The sequence below is a fragment of the Schistocerca cancellata genome, chromosome 3 (assembly GCF_023864275.1).
Source record: "Schistocerca cancellata isolate TAMUIC-IGC-003103 chromosome 3, iqSchCanc2.1, whole genome shotgun sequence".
Taxonomy (NCBI): Eukaryota; Metazoa; Arthropoda; class Insecta; order Orthoptera; family Acrididae; genus Schistocerca; species Schistocerca cancellata.
Genome location: NC_064628.1, coordinates 205,965,459 through 205,990,794, shown reverse-complemented (window position 1 = coordinate 205,990,794; position 25,336 = coordinate 205,965,459). Strand labels below are relative to the sequence as shown.

Sequence of the window (25,336 nt, the reverse complement as noted above, 5' to 3'; positions counted from 1 at the left end):
CCAACTGTACTGTTATCAACAGCAGCATCGCCATATACTGCCCACAAACGTATATGGATGTTCAGCATGGTTCCTTTTTCTGCACACAAGAATTCAATAACAGCACACTGCTTGTAACATGAGTCGTAAGTAGACGCCATTTTGACACTCTACTATGGCTCTGCCATCAGCCAGAATGGCTCAAAACTTCACCAGCGCACAGAACAAACATCACATGTAAAGCCCCAACAAGGACATTTGTCTATGTATATTAATGGCTACACACACACACACACACACACACACACACACACACACACACACACACACACACACACACCCTCATGAACCATGGACCTTGCCATTGGTTGAGAGGCTTGCGTGCCTCAGCGATACAGATAGCAGTACCGTAGGTGCAACCACAATGGAGGGGTATCTGTTGAGAGGCCAGACAAACGTGTGGATCCTGAAGAGGGGGCAGCAGCCTTTTCAGTAATTGCAGGGCAACAGTCTGGATGATTGACTGATCTGGCCTTGTAACACTAACCGAAACGGCCTTGGTATGCTGGTACTGCGAACGGCTGACAACAAGGGGAAACTACGGCCGTAATTTTTCCCGAGGTCATGCAGCTTTCCGGTATGGTTAAATGATGATGGCATCCTCTCGGGTAAAATATACCGGAGGTAAAATAGTCCCCCATTCGGATCTCTGCACGGGAACTACTCAGGAAGATGTTGTTATCTGAAGAAAACTGGCATTCTACAGATTGGAGTGTGGAATGTCAGATCCTTTAATCAGGCAGTTAGGTCAGAAAATTTAAAAAGGGAAATGAATAGGTTAAAGTTAGATATAGTGGGAATTAGTGAAGTTTGGTGGCAGGAGGAACAATACTTCTGGTCAGGTGAATACAGGGTTATAAATACAAACTTAAATAGGGGTAATGCAGGAATAGGTTTAATAATGAATAGGAAAATAGGAATGCGGGTAAGCTACTACAAACAGCATAGTGAACACATTACTGTGTGCCAAGATAGATACAAAGCCCATGCTTACTACAGTAGTACAAGTTTATATGTCAACTAACTCCGCAGATAATGAAGAGATTGATGAAATGTATGATGAGATTATTCAGAGTGTGAAGGGAGATGAAAATTTAATAGTCATAGGTGACTTGAACTCAACAGTAGGAAAACGAAGAGAAGGAAACGTAGTGGGTGAATATGGAATGGGGTAAGGAATGAAAGACGAAGCTGCCTGGCAGAATTTTGCACAGAGCATAACTTAATCATAGCTAACAATTGGTTCAAGAATCATAAAAGAAGGCTGTATACATGGAAGAAGCCTGGAGATACTAGAAGGTCTCAGACAGATTATATAATGGTAAGACAGAGATTTAGGAACCACGTTTTAAATTGTAAGACATTTCCAGGGGCAGATGTGGACTCTGACCACAATCTATTGGTTATGAAATTTAGATTAAAACTGAAGAAACTGCAAAAAGGTGAGAATTTAAGGAGATGGGACCTGGATAAACTGAAAGAACCAGAGGTTGTACAGAGTTTCAGGGAGAGCATAAGGGAACAATTGTCACAAATGGGGGAAAGAAATACAGTAGAAGAGGAATGGGTAGCTCTGAGGGATGAAGTAGTGAAGGCAGCAGAGGATCAAGTAGGTAAAAAGACGAGGGCTAGTAGAAATCCTTGGGTAACAGAAGAAATATTGAATTTAATTGATGAAAGGAGAAAATATAAAAATGCAGTAAATGAAGCAGGCAAAAAGGAATACAAATGTCTCAAAAATGAGATCGACAGGAAGTGCAAAATGGCTAAGCAGGGATGGCTAGAGGACAAATGTAAGGATGTAGAGGCTTATCTCACTAGGAGTAAGATAGATACCGCCTACAGGAAAATTAAAGAGACCTTTGGAGAAAAGAGAACCACTTGTATGAATATAAAGAGCTCAGATGGAAATCCAGTTCTAAACAAAGAAGGGAAAGCAGAAAGGTGGAAGGAGTATATAGAGGGTCTATACAAGGGCGAAGTTCTTGAGGACAGTATTATAGAAATGGAAGAGAATGAAGATGAAGATGAAATAGGAGATATGACACTGCGTGAAGAGTATGACAGAGCACTAAAAGACCTGAGTCGAAACAAGGCCCCGAGAGTAGACAACATTCCATCAGAACTACTGACAGCCTTGGGAGAGCTAGGCCTAACAAAACTCTACCATCTAGTGAGCACAATGTATGACACAGGCGAAATACCCTCAGACTTGAGAAGAATATAATAATTCCAATCCCAAAGAAATCAGGTGTTGACAGATGAAAATTACCGAATTATCAGTTTAATAAGCCATGGCTGCAAAATACTAATACGAATTCTTTACAGACGAATGGAAAAACTGGTAGAAGACGACCTCGGGGAAGATCAGTTTGGATTCCGTAGAAATATTTGAACATCAACAAAAGCAAAACAAGAGTAATGGAATGTAGTCTAATTAAATCGGGTGATGCTGTCTGAATTAGATTAGGAAATGAGACACTTAAACCAGTAAAGGAGTTTTGCTATTTGGGGAGGAAAATAACTGATGATGGTCGAAGTAGAGAGAATATAAAATGAAGAAGAGAAGTTTTTTAACATCAAGTATAGATGTAAGTGTCAGGAATTTGTTTTTGAAAGTATTTGTATGGAGTGTAGCCATGTATGGAAGTGTAACGTGCACAATAAATAGTTTGGACAAGAAGAGAATAGAAGCTTTCGAAATGTGGTGCTACAGAAGAATGCTTAAGATTAGATGGGTAGATCACATAATTAATGAGGAGGTATTGAACAGAATTGGAGAGAAGAGAAATTTGTGGCACAAACTTGACTAGAAGAAGGGATCGGTTGGTGGGGCATATTCTGAGGCATTAAGTGATCACCAATTTAGTACTGGAGGGCAGTGTGGAGGGTGAAAATTGTAGAGGGAGACCAAGAGATTAATACATTAAACAGATTCAGAAGGATGTAGGTTGCAGTTGGTACTGGGAGATGAAGAAGCTTGCACAGGATAGAGTAACACGGAGAGCTGCATCAAACCAGTCTCTGGACTGAAGACCACCACCAAAACAACAACAACAACAACAACAACAGATATACACCTACTTATATACTACCTACTAATTATTCCAGACTATGGAATTTATAATATATTGTTAAATTTTTGTGGGCATATCCCAGCTGTTACATACTTTTTTCATGTACTGTGTTATTTATGTATGCTTGGATGCTGCACTGTTGTGGTGCACTTGCAGTCCCTTATTCTCTAGTCCCATTTATCCCCCCCCCCCTCCCCCACCAGCACCCCCTTTGCTCCCTGCCTTTCCTACCCCGCACCTATTCTTTTTTTTCAACTCCCTATCCCCCCCCCCCCAAATAACTACTTCTAATACTATGCTTCCTACCTCTCCAGCTCACTATTATTCTCACGTCCACAACCAAAACATGCACCAAGTTTTATACAAATAGCCTCTAAGTCATGTCAAGCTTAACTGACTATGCTGGAATTTCTACCATCTCCCTGTGCTTAGGTAACATTTCTGTAATAAATAAGACCTGTATCTACTGTGATTAATACAAGTTGTACACATACACTAATCTATTTATGCTATGTAACACCGAAGTGGCTTTCATTGGGTGCATTTTCCTACTAAGGTGCAACTACACTGTTTTACAGAAGTGTAATCCATTTTTTACATTTCTTATTTTCCTACTTTTATTATATTTTATAAATATTGCACAGTGACTGCAGTTTTCTATCCACCTTGGACCCCCCCCCCCCCCCCCCCCCCCGTGTCTTCTCGTCTCTCCCCCATTATCTCATCCCCTACCAGCACTACAATACCAACCTAACCCAATGGATTACTATCCTTCCACACACAGCCGTCTCCCCTCTCCCTCCTTCCTCAACGCTTTGTTTGCCATTATATATCACAGTCACCTCTCTCTCTCTCTCTCTCTCTCTCTCTCACACACACACACACACACTGTTAACACACTTATAAAATGAAGTCTTGATTTAAAAATGTGCATTCCTGTATCTCTCCCATCCCTCTTCAGTCCACATTCTCCTCCCCCCCTTTTTAACTCCTATTGTTAACTTTCACCTTTTGTATTATCAATGGCACGTACCATATTCCTATATGTGATTCACTGTCTTTGAACTGTATTTCATTTTGTTCCTTTGGTTCCTGATCCAGTTTGATGTAGATTCACTTACAGTTGTTTATGATCCGATGTATACATGTTTATTGCAAAGACGATGGTGCACAGTGCCACCCAAAAGATAATTATATATAGTCTGGACATATTAGTCATACGAAGTGCATTCAAGTTCTAAGGCCTCCGATTTTTTTTCTCTGGACTGGAAAGAGATAGAAACATGCGCATTGTTTTAAAATGAGGCAGCGTTTATTGTCAATACGTCCCACAGGTGGCAGCACCGTACGGCAGATGGAATTTTACTGCCAGCGGCGAGAATGAGAACTGTTTTAAACACTTAAAATGGCGACGTTTTCCTTACTTGAACAGTGTGCAATCATTCGTTTTCTGAATTTGTGTGGTGTGAAACCAATTGAAATTCATCGATAGTTGAAGGAGACATGTGGTGATGGAGTTATGGATGTGTTGAAAGTGCGTTCGTGGCTGCGACAGTTTAATGAAGGCAGAACATCGTGTGACAACAAACCGAAACAACCTCGGGCTCGCACAAGCCGGTCTGACGACATGATCAAGAAAGTGGAGAGAATTGTTTTGGGGGATCGCCGAATGACTGTTGAACAGATCGCCTCCAGAGTTGGCATTTCTGTGGGTTCTGTGCACACAATCTTGCATGACGATCTGAAAATGCGAAAAGTGTCATCTAGGTGGGTGCCACGAATGCTGACGGACGACCACACGGCTGCCCATGTGGCATGTTGCCAAGCAATGTTGACGCGCAACAACAGCATGAATGGGACTTTCTTTTCATCGGTTGTGACAATGGATGAGACACGGATGCCATTTTTCAATCCAGAAACAAAGCGCCAGTCAGCTCAATGGAAGCACAGATATTCACCGCCACCAAAAAAATTTTGGGTAACCGCCAGTGCTGAAAAAATGATGGTGTCCATGTTCTGGGACAGCGAGGGCGTAATCCTTACCCATTGCGTTCCAAAGGGCACTACGGTAACAAGTGCATCCTACGAAAATGTTTTGAAGAACAAATTCCTTCCTGCACTGCAACAAAAACGTCCGGGAAGGGCTGCGTGTGTACTGTTTCACCAAGACAATGCACCCGCACATCGAGCTAACGTTACGCAACAGTTTCTCCGTGATAACAACTTTGAAGTGATTCCTCATGCTCCCTACTCACCTGATCTGGCTCCTAGTGACTTTTGGTTTTTTCCAACAACGAAAGACACTCTCCGTGGCCGCACATTCACCAACCGTGCTGCTATTGCCTCAGCGATTTTCCAGTGGTCAAAACAGACTCCTAAAGAAGCCTTCGCTGCTGCCATGGAATCATGGCGTCGGCGTTGTGAAAAATGTGTACGTCTGCAGGGTGATTACGTCAAGAAGTAACGCCAGTTTCATCGATTTCGCGTGAGTAGTTAATTAGAAAAAAAATCGGAGGCCTTAGAACTTGAATGCACCTCGTATATCTGTGACACTTTGTGATTTAAATATTCAGTTGTTCTATTATTCGTACTTTTTGATTTCACTATCGTTATGTTTTAAGGAGATGTGAACTCATCTTTTATTTACCAGCATAAGTTTGTTTTTACTAAATATTACTTGCTCCCAGGATTATTTACTGATCTGTTACAAAATGGTGATTTTAAACCTGGCGTTTCATGGGGAGCCAACATTTTTCTTTATATAACGATACCTTTGAGCCTGACAACATGTTAAATGTCCTCCAATTATGTTAAAGAAGCATAACTTAAGTACACACCAATTTACATTCATTGCTTAAGACATTTTATATATTTTGAAATGTTACCTGGTCTTACTGTACACAATTTTTACTTTCAGCAAATACCTGAAAAAGGTAGAAACCTGTGTTGTACAGAAATAAACATTAAATAGTCAAATAGCGATGTGTTCCTTTAAAAAATGACTCAGCCATAACCCCAAGGGGCTGTTTCCAGTATCAAATTCCAGTCTGACTTGCAGTATTAATAGGCCAAGAACTTTCGGTACTGATGTGACCTGGATTAAAGCAATTCCATCCCAAGGTGTCCTTATTTACTTACTATGATTATGATGGTATATTCAGTTTTTCATTTAGTTACAGAAAACCAGTAACTAATACTTTTTTATGGTGACCACTATTGCATCTATTAGACTACAGTTTGATTGTTGGCATCAATAAGGAACAAGAGGATGTCATGTTCTTCTTGTGAAGGAAACTTGTCATTCATATGAATACATCATCTTTTTAACAGCTAAAGCCATAGAACTGGAACTGTTTCTAAACACAGACATGTTGTGATATCTATCTGCCGACAACTGACAATGAGCATCAGATTCACAGTGACCACAATCCTAGGCAAATTACCTTCCAGATAATTCAGAACACAGCTCCCCCCTCCCAGTCAACAAGATTATATGGATCTGACCTCCAATGAACACAAATGCAAGTTGCTTTTAATATCTGAGCAATCAAGAAACATTCTTAAAACATGCTGAGAACCTCCAGTGAAGTAATGTGTCTGTAGCATATGATAATCTCTAATTTAATAGTATTAGAGCAACGCTGCAACCGCAAAGTGAAACACATATCTTTCAAACTTCTGTGGCAAAAGAGGTTTGCATTACAACACTGTACACCAATATGCAGATCTGATAATTTAAGAAAATATTTCCCCTTCAGTTACATGAAAAAATTAAATCTTCCAGCTACTGTCAGTCATTAGCAACTTTTACTGGGGTACGGCGAGAAACCGTAAAGACCCATCACAGTCCTCTCACTGGCAATACGATGTGGTTAACCTGACGGAAATTTCCCAGAACACCTATACATAAATAAATAATTAATTAATGGAGAGTGGTCTTAGTTTTATAAAAGTATTTTCAAAGGTCTTTGACAAAGAAACATGGGTTTAGTTGGAAACTGCACACTCCACTCTTCATTCCCTACACGGCCACTGAAACCAGTACAGAAAAGGTATGCCAATTGCAGAACCTGATCAGTGTCCATTGTTTTATGTAGAAACAATTTGAAATCTACCACTAGTTGATGAATTAAATATTCTGAGATATAGTAATAGGGTCTATACAAGGGCGATGTACTTGAGGACAATGTTATGGAAATGGAAGAGGATGTAGATGAAGATGAAGATGAAATGGGAGATAGGATACTGCGTGAAGAGTTTGACAGAGAACTGAAAGATCTGAGTCGAAACAAGGCCCCGGCAGTAGACAACATTACATTACAACTACTGACAGCCTTGGGAGAGCAAGTCCCGACAAAACTCTACCATCTGGTGAGCAAGATGTATGAGGCAGGCGAAATACCCTCAGACATCAAGAAGAATACAATAATTCCAATCCCAAAGAAATCAGGTGTTGACAGATGTGAAAATTACCAAACTATCAGTTTAATAAGTCACAGCAGCCAAATACTAATGTGAATTCTTTATAGACGAATGGAAAAACTAGTAGAAGCCGACATCGGGGAAGATCAGTTTCGATTCCGTAGAAATATTGGAACACGTGAGGCAATACTGACCCTACGACTTATCTTAGAAGCTAGATTAAGGAAAGGCAAACCTACATTTCTAGCATTTGTAGACGTAGAGAAAGCTTTTGACAGTGCTGACTGGAATACTCTCTTTCAAATTCAGAAGGTGGCAGGGGTAAAATACAGGGAGCGAAAGGCTATTTACAATTTGTATAGCAACCAGATGGTAGTTATAAGAGTCGAGGGGCATGAAAGGGAAGTAGTGGTTGGGAAGGGAGTGAGACAGGGTTGTAGCCTATCCCTGATGTTATTCAATCTATATATTGAGCAAGCATTGAAGGAAACAAAAGAAAAATTCGGAGTAGGTATTAAAATCCATGGAGAAGAAATAAAAACTTTGAGGTTCGCCGATGACACTGTAATTCTGTCAGAGACAGCAAAGGACTTGGAAGACCAGTTGAACGGAATGGATAGTGTCTTGAAAGGAGGATATAAGATGAACATGAACATCAACAAAAGCAAAACGAGGATAACGGAATGTAGTTGAATTAAGTCGGATGATGCTGAGGGAATTAGATTAGGAAATGAGACACTTAAACTAGTAAAGGAGTTTTGCTACTTGGGGATCAAAATAACTGATGATGGTCGAAATAGAGAGGATATAAAATGTAGACCGGCAATGGCAAGGAAAGCGTTTCTAAAGAAGATAAATTTGTTAACATCGAGTATAGATTTTAGTGTCAGGAAGTCATTTCTGAAAGTATTTGGATGTAGTGTAGCCATGTATGGAAGTGAAACATGGACGATAAATAGTTTGGACAAGAAGAAAATAGAAGCTTTCGAGATGTGGTGCTACAAAAGAATGCTGAAGATTAGATGGGTAGATCACATAACTAATGAGGAGGTATTGAATAGTTTTGGGGAGAAGAGGAGTTTGTGGGACAACTTGACTAGAAGAAGGGATCGGTTGGTAGGACATGTTCTGATGCATCAAGGTATCACCAATTTATTATTGGAGGGCAGTGTGGAAGGTAAAAATTGTAGAGGGAGACCAAGAGATGAATACACTAAGCAGATTCAGAGGGATGTAGGTTGTAGTAGGTACTGGGAGATGATGAAGCTTGCACAGGATAGAGAAGCATGGAGAGCTGCATCAAACCAGTCTCAGGACTGAAGACCACAACAACAACAACAGTGAATTTTATGTTGCTCAGATTTATATGCAACTGCACGTCAAACTCAGTTCATGTTTCATATATACTAAAATGAAACAGTATATTGTGTACTTGATTTCTAACTTGTAGATTTAACTCTTACAAAGCCCAGAAATATATCTCATAAAACAAACAACAATTTAGCATACCAATAATCTGGGAGATTTGTTGTAGTTCTGAAGTGTAATTTATGTGAACAATATGCTTGCTACCCAATGGTCCCAAACCCTGTATGCCTTTATGAAGTTACACAGCGTTGTGTGCAAGTCACTTTTGGTTTACAGTTACAAATTAAAAAACCATTCTTCAAGAGACCTACTGTACAGCTCCCTTTCCTTCTGTTTAAAACATTCCAGCACAGGTCGATAGGGCGAACAATCGATTGTGACGTGTTGCGAGAGTGAGTGTCGAGGAGATGTGCCAGAGTGGTTGGTGGTTGGTGGGAATGGTGTGTGTGTGTGTGTGTGTGTGTGTGTGTGTGTGTGTAGGCCATTACTGGAATACAGGTTTTTAAACCGAGAAGGGTGTCACCATCGCCGTGGTTAGACCCCTAAATAATAAATAAATACTGGGAAAGTGATGAAGTATATTTATAAAAGTGATCAGTGATGTTACTAGTGCCGATATTTAGTATCGCGTCTACCGCGCTGGCCTAAACTTGGATTGCAGTGTTGGATGCAGTGATGGATTGCCGTGTGACGATAATGGCAAATGAAGAAAGCCTGTGCTGAGATTAGCCGTAATTAAATATGTATGACGAAGGCAGTGGCTGTCTCCTTTTTGTGTTTTGAGAAGAATATAAGTTCGTAATTAGTAAACCTGTGTTGGTGTTCCTTATTACCATACATTCAGTATTATAGTATTGAACAGGACAAACTGGAAAGTAACAACTTCCGCAGCAGTCAATTCTGATTACCAGCCCTATTAGGTTCACGGTAATGTTAATAATAAATATTGAGCTGCTATTCGATCAGATCAGGTCGGGATAAAAACGGAGGTGTTACAAATTCAAATGCTGGAATGGAAAATTGTTGCTTTCCTTTGCTGTTACTTCGTTTACCAAAGTTGTGATAGAATTTTAAATAGTAAAATATGTGTGGAATGCTATAATTCTTAACTTAAATTTTTAATGGTAGGTAAATTCCAGAACTACATCTATTTTTTTACATGGTTTTATTAGCAGTGGAATAATATTTTCTTCAATAAACAACATTCGTGGGGAAGTCTCCAATAAACTGCTGCAAAACTGTAGCCTAAATATTACTATTTACAGAAAAGGTTGTTGCTTTTTGTGCTATAACAGTGTTAATGTCATTACAGTTATCTGTTGTTAAATATTATTTGGAGCTAAGTTGTTCCACAGAGAGGAAATCATTTACAAAAGAAAACACATTGAGTAACAAAAAATTTGTATATCCGATTTAATCATTAGAAACCTTATCTACACTGAATCTGAAGTGCCTCAGTATTATGAACTAGTCCTTCCGGATTCTGGCTGCTCTTGGGTCATCGGATCTGTATACTGAAAAAGTAGAAAGTGAATGTCAGACTTCAAACTCTAAAATAAATTTCCACAAATTTACTACCATAGACAATTCTTACAAATAGCTATGTCATGAGCACACACCACAGCCAAAATATTACAACAAACAGTCACATGAAGGTCCAGGATCAAACAATGCTTGAATTTTGAAGTTATTAGCTATTTGATTAGATACTAAATAGCCATGTGGAGTAAGCACATTGAGGCAACCATTAGTAATTTTAAAGATACAGCCTTCTGGTACATTGTAGTATGGTGTGAAGACAGAGCAGAAGTAAATTGCTTCCCCAATAAGATTATTATGTATTACTATCTCAAATGCCAAATCTGTAGTTGTCAGAACATAGCAACCATGTGTGTAGTGCATTAGATCTGCAATAAAAAACTAATTTACACTGAAAAATCAATAATGGTAAACAACACATGAACGAACTATTTCCTTACCAGTGGTGTGGAAAATACTGAGAACTTTTTGAAAATCGAACTGTTAATACACACTTTTTCTTTCTTGTCTAGAAACAAACAACATGGCTACTTTTTTAATATGAAAACAAACTTCATTACTAACCCTCATACAGAAATTCAAAATTAAAAGCAATACTACATCTTAACATTTCCTTTAGTATTTTCTGACGACGTTACAGAGCTCAGAAGTCAGGGAATTTCAACAATTTATGTTTGCCTTAATACAGAGTTCCGCGGCATAAACAGGGCAGGAAAGCAGTTTTCTGCAGATGCTAACACAAAGATAAAAAATGTTAATTTTTTCTCTGACTAAAATAAATACAATTGGTTTCTGCTACCTCAGCAACAATAAATGTTCCTTGAAGCACTAACAGGCTAATTATATTATTAAATGACATCGGAAACTGCTAAAATTTCAGATGTTCTGCTACTCAGTAACAGTTTCTACAAACAATAACATAGTTAAATAGATTTTCAAACTACAAGGGTACTAAATTAGCTGCTCCATGTCTAACATTTTTGTAGTGAATCGATTTGGTGGTTCTAAAAGACTTGATAATAACTGCCAAGCCAGCCAGATCTCTTCACTGCACACACAAGATTTTCTAGCCATAACCTTCTTTACATGTATCCAGAAATCACACTAGAATTCTTAAAATTTTTCTTATTGCAGAAGCATCTTTGTGGGCAAGCACTTTGTACTGCAAAATAAGGATTTTTTCCTTCTTTTTCTATCCACATCTCTTCTCCAATAGCTTTTCATCTTCTTAATCAGGTAGACTGCATGGTTTTACCAATTGCAAAATTATCTGTCCCATTTATAATTCAGTAAAAACTTTTCTAGCAACTGAGTCACTAGTTGGACTGCTGCTTCATTTCCTGAGTGAAGATCATAACCTTACTCACAGTAAAAATGCAGCACATATAATAATATGGAATCTTTCTACAAACATCCAAACACTGATGAGAAATTAACTATAAATGACATGCTCTGCATTTTTGTTATGTTTTCATATGTGGGTGTAGTTCTTGAAGAGGATCAACTTTAAGGGAGTAAGAGCTATCTTTGAACTCAGCTACCTATCTTCAACTGTTTGAAATGGAGGAAGAGACTTTTTCAGTTTTTGACAAATTTTTATTGGTGATAAATAATTTAAAACAAAGAATTTTATCATACGTAGAATACCAATTTGTTTGTCTGAATGAAATAATGCAACATGACGACTTAAAAAACCCACACAAACAAAACTAATCAGCAGATTAGCCTGATACTTTATGATACTGAACAACTTTTTATTGCTGCCAATGCAATCTTTGTGACTTGGCATAAACTCTTCATCTTGTTCCTGTGATTAATGGAACTGAAGATTGCCAATATATTCTGCCCCTTTTCACAGACTTCTCTGTGACAAGTATGAAACTCAGATGTGGAGTGATCAGTCCCTGTAGGTATGAAACTCAGTACCTTTGTCTGTTGTGAGAAAGTGCTCAACCAGTTGGCTGACCACTTGCCTGCAAAAGGCAAAGGTCCTGAGTTTAAGTCTTGGTTTGGCGCACAGATTCAATCTGACAGTAAGTTTTGTATGAACACACACTCCGTAGCAGAGTGGAAACTTTATCATAGGCACTATAGGTATGTTACAAAGTCCAGAAATAATGTGATAAAGGCTTTTGCCAATAAGGAAAGACAACCACACCAGAAGATTTAAGGGCATTACATGAATTATGTAATACAATGTACTTCATTCAAAATTTTAAATAGAACATGGCTGTACATACGAAGTTAGTGATAAGAGTGGAACTTTGATTTTACGCTCTTTGATTTTATACTTCTCATGATACTACACAATAAACTCATAGCCCCTGTGAAAAACCCGTAAGTTCAATGCTAAAAGTTCTCCGATTTTACATTTCTTTCTAGTAAGGCTTGCCTCAATTCTACATTCTTACTCAGAGCCTCACTTGGCTTTATACTATTTGACGGAGTACAAAAGTTATGAGAGGTGGTGGAGTTAAGAGGATGTTTTAGACTGTTGTGGAGATGGGAGATGTGAAAGAGGAAATACTGACATAATCCACAATCGGCACTGCCAACACAACTCGCAACATTTAGCTACACCGTGCAATTTTGATACAACTACTGCTAGGTTGCGGCAGCAATGGAAAAATGTGACAGTTGACGTGAAGTGTTCTGGACCGAGTCAATATTTGATGAAGGGGCCAAGCAGTCACCTTTTCTTGTGCCACTTAAATTAAGTCTTGTGTTTTTGTATGTATATCTGATATACTGTATTCAGCAAGAATATCCATCAACCTTTTCAACTGAAATACTGACTCTTGAAGAATATGCTTCGTCAGAATCAAGGCAATGTCTGTCATTTCTGGGTAGTGAGCTCTTATTGCCAGGCAACTTGTTACGTCACCCAACAGCCAGCCCAGCTACCACACCAAATAACACGTGTAAAATGAGCTATAACCCATGTAAAATGAGCTCACCACTTAGTTTAGCTCACTATGTACTAAGTTTACAGACCTTAGCCTATAAAACATTAGAAATTCCTTAAGCACAGGATTATATAGTATAAACAGCCACAGAAGCTATAAATCAAAGTCAGTGCGAGAATCTCATTCTTCTCCTCCCAGGTAGAAATTTTACTGACACTCAAAGTCAAATGACATAACCAAATCACAAATCGATAAACAAACAATTCAGAGGCTTCCTTTACCAGGGTACAGATTAGCTAGCTGTTTCTCAAGGAGTTCCTTGCAGGGTGGGGGAGTGGCTCTGCACGTAGAAAACAGTATTCCATTTGAATCAATAGACTTATCACGACAATGCACTGAACAGATATTTGAAAGTTGTGCAGAGTTAGTTGAATTTAGTGATACTAAACTTCTAATTGTTGTTGTTTATAGGTCCCCTAACTCCGACTTCAGAGCATTTTTGCTCAAGCTAGAGAGGGTTCTTGATTCACTTTGTAGGAAGTACCAGAAAGTAGTTATATGTGGTGACTTCAATATTAATTTTGTATATGACTGTGCAAGAAAAAGGATGTTAATAGATCTCCTAAATTCACATGATCTGATGCAAACTGTGCGTTTTTTCAAAATAGGGTGCAGGGGAACAGTAGCACAGTCATAGACAATATTTTTATTCATTCTTCATTACTAGATGGGCATTCTGTTAGTGAAAGCGTGAATGGCCTTCCAGACCATGATGCACAAATTTTAACCCTAAAAGGCTTTTGTACTCAAACCAATGTCATATTTAATTATAAACTATGTAGGAAAGTTAATTCAACAGCAATAGAGTGTTTTTTAAAACTTGTCAAGGAACAAGAGTGGCAAGATGTTTATAGTGCTGATAACACAGATCATAAATACAATGCTTTCCGTAACACATTTCTCATGGTCTTTGAGAGTTGCTTTCCATTAGAACATTCTAAATGGGGTACTAGCAGTAATGGACAGCCCGGGTGGCTGACTAGTGAGATAAGGATATCATGTAAAACAAAGCGGGAATTATATCAAAATGTTAGAAGTAGTCACAATCAAGCTACAGTAGCCCATTACAAACAAAATTGTAAGGTGCTTAAAATGTTATTAGGAAGGCAAAGAGTATGTGGTATGCAAATAGAATAGTTAATTCACAGGATAAAATTAAAACCATATAGTCAGTTGTGAAGGAAGTGTCTGATCAGCAGCACAAGGTTGATGATAAGTCAGTTTGTAGTAAAAAATATTTCTGTTACTGATAAATCAGATATATGTACAGTATTTATTTATCTTTTCTGAGCATTGTTGGTGAATTAAATAAAAATTTAGTTTCTAAAGGAAACCATAACTTTCTTAGCAGATGCCTTTCCGAGATTGACGTCTGAAATACTCCTCTGTGATACAGATAAGAGGGAGATTGAGTCAATAATTAAATCACTGAAGATTAATGACTCTCATGGTTATGATGGAGTGTCTAGCAGAATATTAAAGTACTGTGCTGCACATGTAAGCCCTGTATTTAGCCATATTTGTAATTTTTCCTTTAGGAATGGCCAATTCCCTCAGCGATTAAAGTACTCAGTAGTAAAGCTGCATTATAAAAAGGGAGAAAGGGATAATGTAGATAATTTTAGATCTGTTTCTATGCCATCAGTGTTTTCAAAAGTTACTGAAAAGGCACATTCTCTTTTCTCTGTGAGGTACTGGATGGGCTAAGCAAAAAGTTTCGAACGCTTGGCACATTTTTTTATTGAACTAAGGCATTTGATTGTGTTGATCATAAAATATTGTCCCAGACGTTGGATCATTATGGAATATGGGGAGTAGCTCACAATTGGTTCACCTCTTACTTTAGCAACAGGCAGCAAAAGGTCATTATTCACAATGTTGATAACGGCTGTGACGTGGGATCTGAGTGGGGGTACTGTCAAGTGGGTGGTACCCCAGGGATTAGTGTTGGGGCCATTCCTGTTCCTTATGTATATAAATGATATGCCCTCTAGTATTACATTTAACTCTAAAATATTTCTGTTTTCTGATGATACTAGCTCGGTACTAAAGGATGTTGTGTGCAACATTGACTCGGTTTCAAATAGTGCAGCACATGATCTCAGTTCATGGCTTTAACTAACATTAAATCACAGTAAGACTCAGTTTTTACAGTTTCTAACACACAATTCAACAAAACCTGACATTTTAATTTCACAGAACGGGCATATGATTAGTGAAACTGAACAGTTCAAATTTCTAGGTGTTCAAATAGATAGTAAGCTGTTGTGGAAAGCCCATGTTCAGGATCTTGTTCAAAGACTTAATACTGCCAGTTTAACTATTCGAACGGTATCGAAAGTGAGTGATACTTAGACACAAAAATTAGTCTACTTTGCTTATTTTCATTCACTTATGTCGTATGGTATTACATTTTGGGGTAACTCTTCCCATTCTACAAGGACATTTTTGGCTCAGAAACAGATGGTTTGGGCAGTAAGTGGTGTGAGTTTACGAACCTCTTGTCAACCTCTGTTCACGAATCTGGGTATTTTAACATTGGCCTCTCAATATGTCTATTCCTTATTGTCGTTTCTTGTTACCAATATTAGTTTATTCCCAGGAATAAGCAGCTTTCACTCTGTTAATATGCGGCAGAAATCAAACCTGCATTTGAATTGGACTCCCTTAACTCTTGTGCAAAAAGGTGTGCAGTATACTGCTGCATCCATTTTCAATAAGCTGCCACTCGAATTCAAAAATCTTAGCAGTAATCCACGCGCTTTCAAATCAAAGCTGAAGAGTTTCCTCATGGGTCAGTCCTATGCTGTCGAGGAGTTCCTCGGAAAATTTAACTGATTCTTATTCTATTGCTGATAGCGTTTACTTAAGCTTTTGGACTGACTTTTTTCAGGTTCACGAACATTTATTTTTATCTGTTATTACTTTTATGTTGTAATCTCATGTACTGACATGTTCCATGACCTTTGAGATTTGCTCCTCAATTTGGTCCTACGGAACTTGAAGCGTAAATAAATAAATAAAAAAGAAATTTCAGAATTTTATGTCATACAACAGACTTATTAGAAAAAAGTGGGTTTTGACACTATTAATACTGTTGGGTATGTAATTGGAAAGACTATCACTTCTGCTGCCGGCCGCGGTGGTCTAGCGGTTCTAGGCGCTCAGTCCGGAACCGCGCGACTGCTCCGGTCGCAGGTTCGAATCCTGCCTCGGGCATGGATGTGTGTGATGTCCTTAAGTTAGTTAGGTTTAAGTAGTTCTAAGTTCTAGGGGACTGATGACCACAGATGTTAAGTCCCATAGTGCTTAAAGCCATTTGAACCATTTATCACTTCTGCTAATGATGAACGAGGTCATTGAGCCATTTCCAAATACACTACTGCCACAAATTATGGCTCAGAAATGAAATCTGTGGCAATTTGTAGAAGGGTTGCACTTCTGTCATGTTGAAAGATTCTCTTCAGTCATTGTTGGTCCTGTTCTTGCAGGATCCTTTTCCGACCGCAGTGATGATGGAGCTTTGATGTTTTACCATGTGCCTGATATTCATGGTTGGTTGGTTTGTGGGATTAAAGGGACCAGACTGAGATGGTCATCGGTCCCTTTTTCCAAAAAAAAATTAAAACCACCCAAAGAGAATAAAAACGAACAACAGGAAAGACAGCAGACGACACAGGACAAGAAATACCCCGACAAAGAACAGACAAAACAAATTAAAACAACACCGAGCGTGACGGTGGTTGGCCGACCATAGAGAAAAAAGAGAAAAGGCAACCACCGAGAAACGCATTAAAAAAGCAGACTAAAATCGTAGGTCATAGGCCAGAATCAACACAAAAAACACACACATTTACATTAAGCGATAAAATCCCCTCGCCCGAATAAAATGCAAAACTAAGTCCGCTATGGCAGAGTCGTCAGTTAAAAGCGCAGGGAGTGTATCAGGTAGCGCAAAAGTCTGCCTGAGCACAGTTAAAAGGGCGCACTCCAACAGAATATGGACCACCGTCAAGTACGCCCCACAACGACAAAGAGGTGGATCCTCACGACACAGTAAATAACTGTGCGTCAGTCGGGTGTGGCCAATGCGGAGCCGACAAAGGACGACTGAGTCCCTGCGGGTGGCTCGCATGGATGACCGCCAAACAGTCGTTATCTCCTTGATACGACGGATTTTGTTTGGCACGGGCAGGTTGCGCCATTCAGTGTCCCAGAAATCGAAAACTTTGTGGCGTAACAGTGCCTGCAAATCAGTCACCGGGAGGCCAATCTCCAGAGGTGGTTTACTGGTGGCCCCTTTCGCCAGGCGGTCAACATTCTCATTGCCGGGTATCCCAACATGGCCTGGGGTCCACACAAGGACCACAGAGCGGCCGCGACGTGCAAGAGTATGCAGGGACTCCCGGTAGCCATCACCAGACGGGAACGAGGGAAACACTGGTCGAGAGCTTGTAAACCGCTCAGGGAATCGCTACAGATAACGAAGGACTCACCTGAGCAGGAGCGGATATACTCTAGGGCACGAAAGATGGCGACCAGCTCAGCAGTGTAAACACTGCAGCCAGCCGGCAAGGAAGATTGTTCGGAATGGTCCCCTAGAGTTAGCGCATAACCGACTCGACCAGCAACCATCGAGCCGTCAGTGTAAACAATGCCAGAACCCTGATACGTGGCCAGGATGGAATAAAAGCATCGGCGGAAGGCCTCTGGAGGGACTGAGTCCTTCGGGCCCTGTGCCAAGTCGAGCCGAAGGCAAGGGCGAGGCACACACCACGGGGGTGTACGCAGAGGTGCCCGGAAAGGAGGTGGAACACGGAAAAACCCAAGCCCGGAGAGAAGCTCCTTGACGCGTACGGCGATTGGACAACCCGACCGGGGCCGATGGTCTGGCAGATGGACGACAGACTGTGGGAACAGGACATGGTAATTTGGATGCCCAGGCAAGCTAAAAACATGGGCAGCATAAGCAGCCAGTAATTGTTGGCGTCGTAACCGCTGGGGAGCGACACCTGCCTCCACTAGTATGCTGTCCACAGGGCTGGTGCGGTAAGCACCAGTGGCAAGGCGAATCCCGCTATGGAGGACTGGGTCCAGCACCCGCAACGCAGATGAGGATGCTGAGCCATAAGCCAGGCTCCCATAATCCAGGCGAGACTGAATTAACGCCTGGTAGAGCCATAACAGGGTAGATCGGTCGGTGCCCCAGCGGGTGTGGCTCAAGCATTGCAGAGCATTGAGATGCTGCCAACACGCATGTTTGAGCTGCCGGATATGAGGCAGCCAAGTCAACCGGGCATCTAAAACTACACCCAAAAACCTGTGGGTCTCCACCACAGCAAGACGTTCGTCGTCGAGATAAAGCCGGGGCTCAGGATGGACTGTTCGGCGCCGGCAGAAATGCATAACGTGGGTCTTGGAGGCCGAAAACTGGAACCCATGAGCTACAGCACAAGACTGCGCCTTGCGGATAGCGCCCTGCAGCTGACGCTCAACAGCTGCAATGCCAGTAGAGCTGTAGTAAAGGCAGAAGTCGTCAGCATACAGGGAAGCGGAGACAGAATTTCCCACGGCCGCAGCTAGCCCATTAATGGCTATTAAAAACAGGCAGACACTTAAAACAGAACCCTGTGGCACACCGTTCTCCTGGACATGGGAGGAACTATAGGAGGCTGCGACTTGCACGCGGAAGGTACGATACGACAGGAAATTGCGGAGAAAGATCGGCAGAGGGCCCCGAAGACCCCATCTATGAAGCGTAGAAAGGATGTGATGACGCCATGTCGTATCGTACGCCTTCCGCATGTCGAAAAAGACAGCGACCAGGTGCTGATGGCGGGCAAAGGCAGTACGGATGGCCGACTCCAGGCTCACCAGATTGTCGGCGGCGGAGCGGCCTTTACGGAACCCACCCTAAGACGGAGCCAGAAGGCCCCGAGACTCCAGTACCCAATTCAAGCGCCGGCTCACCATCCGTTCGAGAAGCTTGCAAAGAACGTTGGTGAGGCTAATGGGGTGGTAGCTGTCCACCTCCAAAGGGTTCTTGCCTGGTTTCAGAATGGGGATAATGATACTTTCCCGCCATTGCGACGGAAACTCACCCTCGACCCAAATACGGTTGTAAAGGTCGAGGAGCCGTCGCTGGCAGTCCACTGAAAGGTGTTTCAGCATCTGGCAGTGGATGCTATCTGGTCCAGGAGCGGTATCAGGACAAGCGGCAAGGGCACTGCGGAATTCCCACTCACTGAATGGAACATTGTACGATTCTGGATGGTGGGTGCGAAACGAAAGGCTCCGACGCTCCATCCGCTCTTTAATGGAGCGGAAGGCCAGGGGGTAATTCGCAGAAGCAGAACTCATAGCAAAATGCTCTGCCAAGCGGCTTGCAATGACGTCGGAGTCTGTATAAACTGCTCCATTCATTCAGTGAGAGCGCAGGGACGCTGACTGGGGTCCGATGGCCGTAGAGGCGTCAGATCTTGGCCCAGACCTGCGATGGAGTGACATGGAGGCCAATGGTGGACACATACCGCTCCCAGCACTCTTGCTTGCTTTGGTGGATAAGGCGGCGGGCCCGTGCATGCAGCCGTTTGAAGGTGATGAGGTGGTCAATGCAGAGATGTCGCTTGTGATGCTGGAGCGCCCGCCGGCGATCTTTAATCGCTGCAGCGATCTCAGGCGACCACCAAGGCACAGTCCGCCGCCGAGGGGACCCAGAAGAACGGGGAATGGCAGATTCGGCAGCAGTAACGATGCCGGTGGCGACTGAGTGAACCACCGCATCAATGTCGGCATTAGAGAGCGGCAATGGAGGAGAACAAGTCCCAGTCAGCCTTATTCATAGCCCACCTGCTGGGGCGCCCAGAAGAGTGACATTGCGGCAGTGACAGAAGGATCGGAAATTGGTCACTGCCACACAAGTCATCATGCACTCTCCATTGAGAGACGGTAAGAGGCTAGGGCTACAGATCGAAAGGTTGATGGCGGAGTACGTTCCATGAGCCACACTGAAGTGTGTGAAGGAACCATCATTTAAGAGTGAAAGATCGAGCTGTGCCAATAAATGCTCAATGGTTGCGCCTCGACCTGTTGCCACTGACCCACCCCACAGAGGGTTATGGGCATTGAATTCGCCCAGTAAGAAGAAAGGTGAAGGCAATTGGGCTAGCAGCGCAGCCAGCTCATGCTGCGCGACATCACCATCCGGTGGAAGGTAAAGACTACAGACGCTAATAGCCTGTGGCGTCCACACCCTAACAATGACAGCCTCGAAAGCTGTTTGTAGAGGGACAGACTCGCTGTGAAGAGAGTTAAGGACAAAGATGCAGACGCCACCAGACACCCTTTCATAAGCTGCTCGGTTCTTATAATAACCCCGATAGCCTCGAAGGGCGGGGGTTCGCATTGCTGGAAACCAAGTTTCCTGAAGATCAATGCAGAAGAAAGGGTGAAGACTGATAAGTTGGCGGAGCTCAGCTAGATGGTGGAAGAAACCACTGCAGTTCCACTGGAGGATGGTAGTGTCCTTGTCTGTGAAAGGTGTGACGGGACTGGGAAGGCAGATTACGCCGCTGGGTCATCTGCTGCCTCCGATGGAGCACCCGTGCTAATGCTATCCATTGCGTCCGAGAGACCGGCGAGATCGAGGTCCTCAGCGGACGCCAGAATCTCCACCTCGTCCACAGAGGCAGAGCTTGTAGGAAGCGGTGGGACGGGTGCCACCACAAGATCATTGGTCTTGGGGACTTCCTTCTTTTTCTGCTTGTCGCGCTGTGCCTTCGGTGGTTCAGGCTTCATGGACTTCACTGGGTCAGTCTCAGGGACAGACGACGACCGTGAGGCCCTATGACCAGGGACTGGTGGTTGTTTCAACCACTTGCGGGCATCCACTTTGCCACTGGTCAGAACTTGTGAAGGGAGGTCCCCAAGGGATCCCTTCCTGGCGAGAATAGCCGAAGAAGTCTTACACTTCTCCGGCTGGGAAGGGGGAGCTGATGTCCCCGACGGTTGGGAGGGTGTTGCTCCTGAAGAAGATAGAGCAGGAGCAACAGGGTGTGAAGTGCCCCCCACAATCAAGGGGGCTGTTGGATGCTGACCAATCAGAGAACCAACCGTACGGGACGACACAGGAGATGGAAGAACCGTCGTTGCAGCAGCGGCGTACGTTGTCGTCATTGGCACAGGATGGAGCCTCTCATATTTCTGCCGAGCCTCAGAGTAGGTCAGGCGGTCCAGGGTTTTATACTCCATTATCTTCTGTTCTTTCTGGAAGATCCTACAGTCCGGCGAGCAGGGGGAATGGTGTTCTCCACAGTTAACACAGATGGGAGGCAGAGCACTTGGAGTATCGGGATGCGAAGGACGTCCACAATCTCGACATGTCATGCCGGAAGTACAGCGGGATGACATGTGCCCAAACTTCCAGCATTTAAAACACCGCATCGGAGGAGTGATATATGGCTTCACATCACAGCGGTAAACCATCACCTTGACCTTTTCGGGTAAAACATCACCTTCGAAGGCCAAGATGAAGGCACCGGTGGCTACCTGATGATCCCTCGGACCCCGATGGACGCGCCGGACAAAGTGAACACGCCGTCGTTCTAGATTGGCGCGTAGTTCATCGTCGGACTGCAGCAGAAGATCCCTGTGGAATATAATACCCTGGGGACCATGTTTAAACTTTTATGGGGAGTGATGGTGACGGAAACATCCCCCAACTTGTCACAAGTGAGCAACCTCCGTGACTGGGCAGAGGATGCTGTTTTGATGAGAACCGACTCAGAGCGCATTTTGGACAAGCCCTCCACCTCCCCGAACTTGTCCTCTAAATGCTCCACAAAAAACTGAGGCTTGGTTTGCATAAAAGATTCACCATCAACTCGTGTACAGACAAGGTACCGGGGTGAATAATCTCCACTGCTGTCTTTAGCCATGCGTTCCTCCCATGGAATGGCCAGGGAGGGAAATGATCTTGGATTGAATTGCTTGCCATTGAGATTAGACCTCGATCGCTTAGAGACTGCTGGGGGAGGCCCACCAGCGATAGATGATGTACCACGCTTCATTGTGTGTCATCCGCCCTGATGCCACTCACTCCGACCAGGGGCTCTCCCCACGGGCGCCACCCAGCCACAGCAAAGACCACCTGGCAGGATGGCCTTTGCAGGGAGTCCCGATGCCCCAGAGGGATAGGCACCTACTCCTTGGCATACGTGGGGAGGTAGCAGCTCAGGCATCAGCAGTGCGATCCCTGTGTAGTCAGGGGGCTACCACCAAGAGGGTACATGACGACCCCACCACAACGGACTGGCTACCGTGCTGGATGTCGGTTGTCGAAATATCCATGTACATCACGAGTGCAAAGATGGAAGTGCACAATGGAGGGAATGTATGCTATCCGGAACACACTTCAGCGGACGTGGCCGGAAGCTCGATGTACATCCAACTCCGTGACAATACTGGGTGTGCCAGATCTTAGGGCAAGATGGATGTAAGATGCACCACGTAAGGCGTCCTTCCCCAAATGGTACGCACTAACGGAAAATTTTGAAATGTAGTGGTCAAACCCCTTAGGGGACCATCATATTAAAGGCCGAAACAGTTGAGACTCCTTTTAGTCGCCTCTTACGACAGGCAGGAATACCGCGGGCCTATTCTTACCCCCGAACCCGCAGGGGGGGGGGGGGGGGGGGGGGGGAGATATTCATGGTACACTTGTGAAATGTTCATAGGGGAAAATCCCCATTTCATCACTACCTCAGAGATGCTGTGTCCGATTGCTCGTGTGCTGACTATAACACCAAGTTCAAACACACTTAAATCTTGATAATCTGCCATTGTAGCAGCAGTAACTGATCTGACAACTGCACCAGGTACTTGTTGGCTTTGCTGACCACAGTGCCATATTCTGCCTGTTTACATATCTCTGTATTTGAACACGCATGCCTATACCAGTTTCTTTGGCGCTTCAAAGTACATGCCAATTGCATGTGTTTTTGCTCATAGTTTGGGGGTTTTAACATTTTCCTCGATTCTGCATTTTCCTCAATTTTGCATTTTTTAAGTCTGAACCACATGAAAACATACAATAAGGGTTTCACTGTAGTTGTATTGAATAAGCTGTATCATTGAAACCATTACTTTATGTGTAGTTGATTAAATGAACAATTAATGGAATTGTAGGCAATCAACTGATCATAATATCATGTTAAAATAATTAAATGTGATTTATCACATAATATATCAAAATATACAGATATTTCCACATTGTGATAACTACTTCTAGCACTAGGTATAACCAATGACATTTCTCTTTACTTACTGGAATCTGGTTGTAGTTTATCACCTTTCTTTATCCTTCACTCCTTTTCTTAGTTTATTCTTTACCTAGTTTTTCGTGAACTACCATTTATAACTTCTCAGACTTCCAAATCAATTTCTACTGTGGATTTCACTCTCAATTTCACTATTGTACTGGGTACCTGTGTTCTTGCCTATAGACTCTAGCGAACTGATTGGCTGAAAAGTGACTAAGTCATTCCATCTTTTTACATTCCTTACATTTCCTGTGACTCCTCTGATCTTATTGCCATCTTCATGCAATTAGGCTTTCCCCCACACTGCCAGTCATAATTAAAATTGCTATGTCTTCTCTTGCCTTAGTTTATACAAAACTAATTTTCTACTTGAGGCTTTTGCTAGTCAATGAATGCAATAAAAGTTCATATTTAAAGATGCAACAGTTGGGTTGAAGAACATTGTAGACTGAGGTAGTTATCAGATTTTAACGAGATCTCACATGGTTAATAAAAAACCTCCTCCCATACAGTGTACTTCTTATCCTGGTTCTTCGTAGTAAGTTTGGCCTGCAATCCATATGCAGCATTTTAGTATTTAGTATGCATATTGCACAACTTATTCTGAACTATGTACATCTTACAAGAGCCATTCAATAATCTGCTAAGCAGATTCCCTCTCTAGTTGACTTCCTTCAATTCAACGAATAGCTGAAATTGAGACCTCAGTATTTTACGTGTTATTTACCAGCTCCGCATCTTGCCATCAAGTTTTCGAATTAAGCCCTGGTGTAATGACAGAATTCACAACATTCAGTGATTTAAGGCTCTATATCACATTTTTGTTCATTTGGAGAGGTGCATATGGGGCCTGAAGGTGGCATAATGAAATGCTGTAACTGGTAGCCTTCAAAATAAAGTAAAATAACATCTTAAATTACATGGCTGTTGGTGAATTTTATTGACACTGACTATTACTTAACCAGTCAATGTTCGATTTGAATGTCTGGCACTACTGTGTCAAAGGTTTCTAGCTTCAAAATGGTTTCTGTGGGAGTCTCAATGAGTTATCTCTCTTCAAAGCTTGCTCTGTATTGGTAACATCGTCATGTGTTTGTTGATCTTACCAGCTGGAATTTTCTATCCCACCCACTGATGTTAAAAAAACAACCACAGCAGTTGCTACAAACACGAAATTGAGCCATAGTATCACAATTTGTTTGCACACATGCCAGAGGAAAATGTTTAATGCACAAATTAAACTATAGGTGGTCCTACAACTGAATGTCTAAGTAAATTCAAAGACTTTAAGAAGACAGTGGCCTTTGGTTTTACAATAGCTTCTCCTTTACATGATTGAGGAGCAAATATACATGCTCTTCAAAGGCACGTAAACTGTTCTGGCATAGCCCCCAGCGCCAGAATGAAGAGGAGGAATGTGAGACCACAGAAGGTGGTGAGGCGACATCAGCCAATAGCTCACCGACAAGGACTGCGCCACGATAGGAGCGACCTCTGCAAGAAGTGAATATAAGCACTGCTCCTGCCAGCCTCGGCTGGACATTAGTGGACAGGGTTCGCAGACTATTACCACGGCCTAGCAGAGAGTGCTACCATATCAGATTGT

General features: G+C 42.3%; 1 protein-coding gene across 2 annotated transcripts in view; it reads right to left on the bottom strand.

The window, feature by feature from the left end:
• Window positions 1-10,295: 10,295 nt before the first annotated feature.
• LOC126174819 (uncharacterized) overlaps window positions 10,296-25,336 on the bottom strand; it is a 50,036-nt gene continuing 34,995 nt past the window's right edge. For both annotated transcript variants that reach the window (XM_049921198.1, XM_049921197.1), the window contains exon 3: window positions 10,296-10,420. In XM_049921198.1, the coding sequence (XP_049777155.1) occupies window positions 10,374-10,420 (47 nt within the window). In that variant the 3' untranslated portion in view covers window positions 10,296-10,373. The remainder of the gene's footprint in view (window positions 10,421-25,336) is intronic.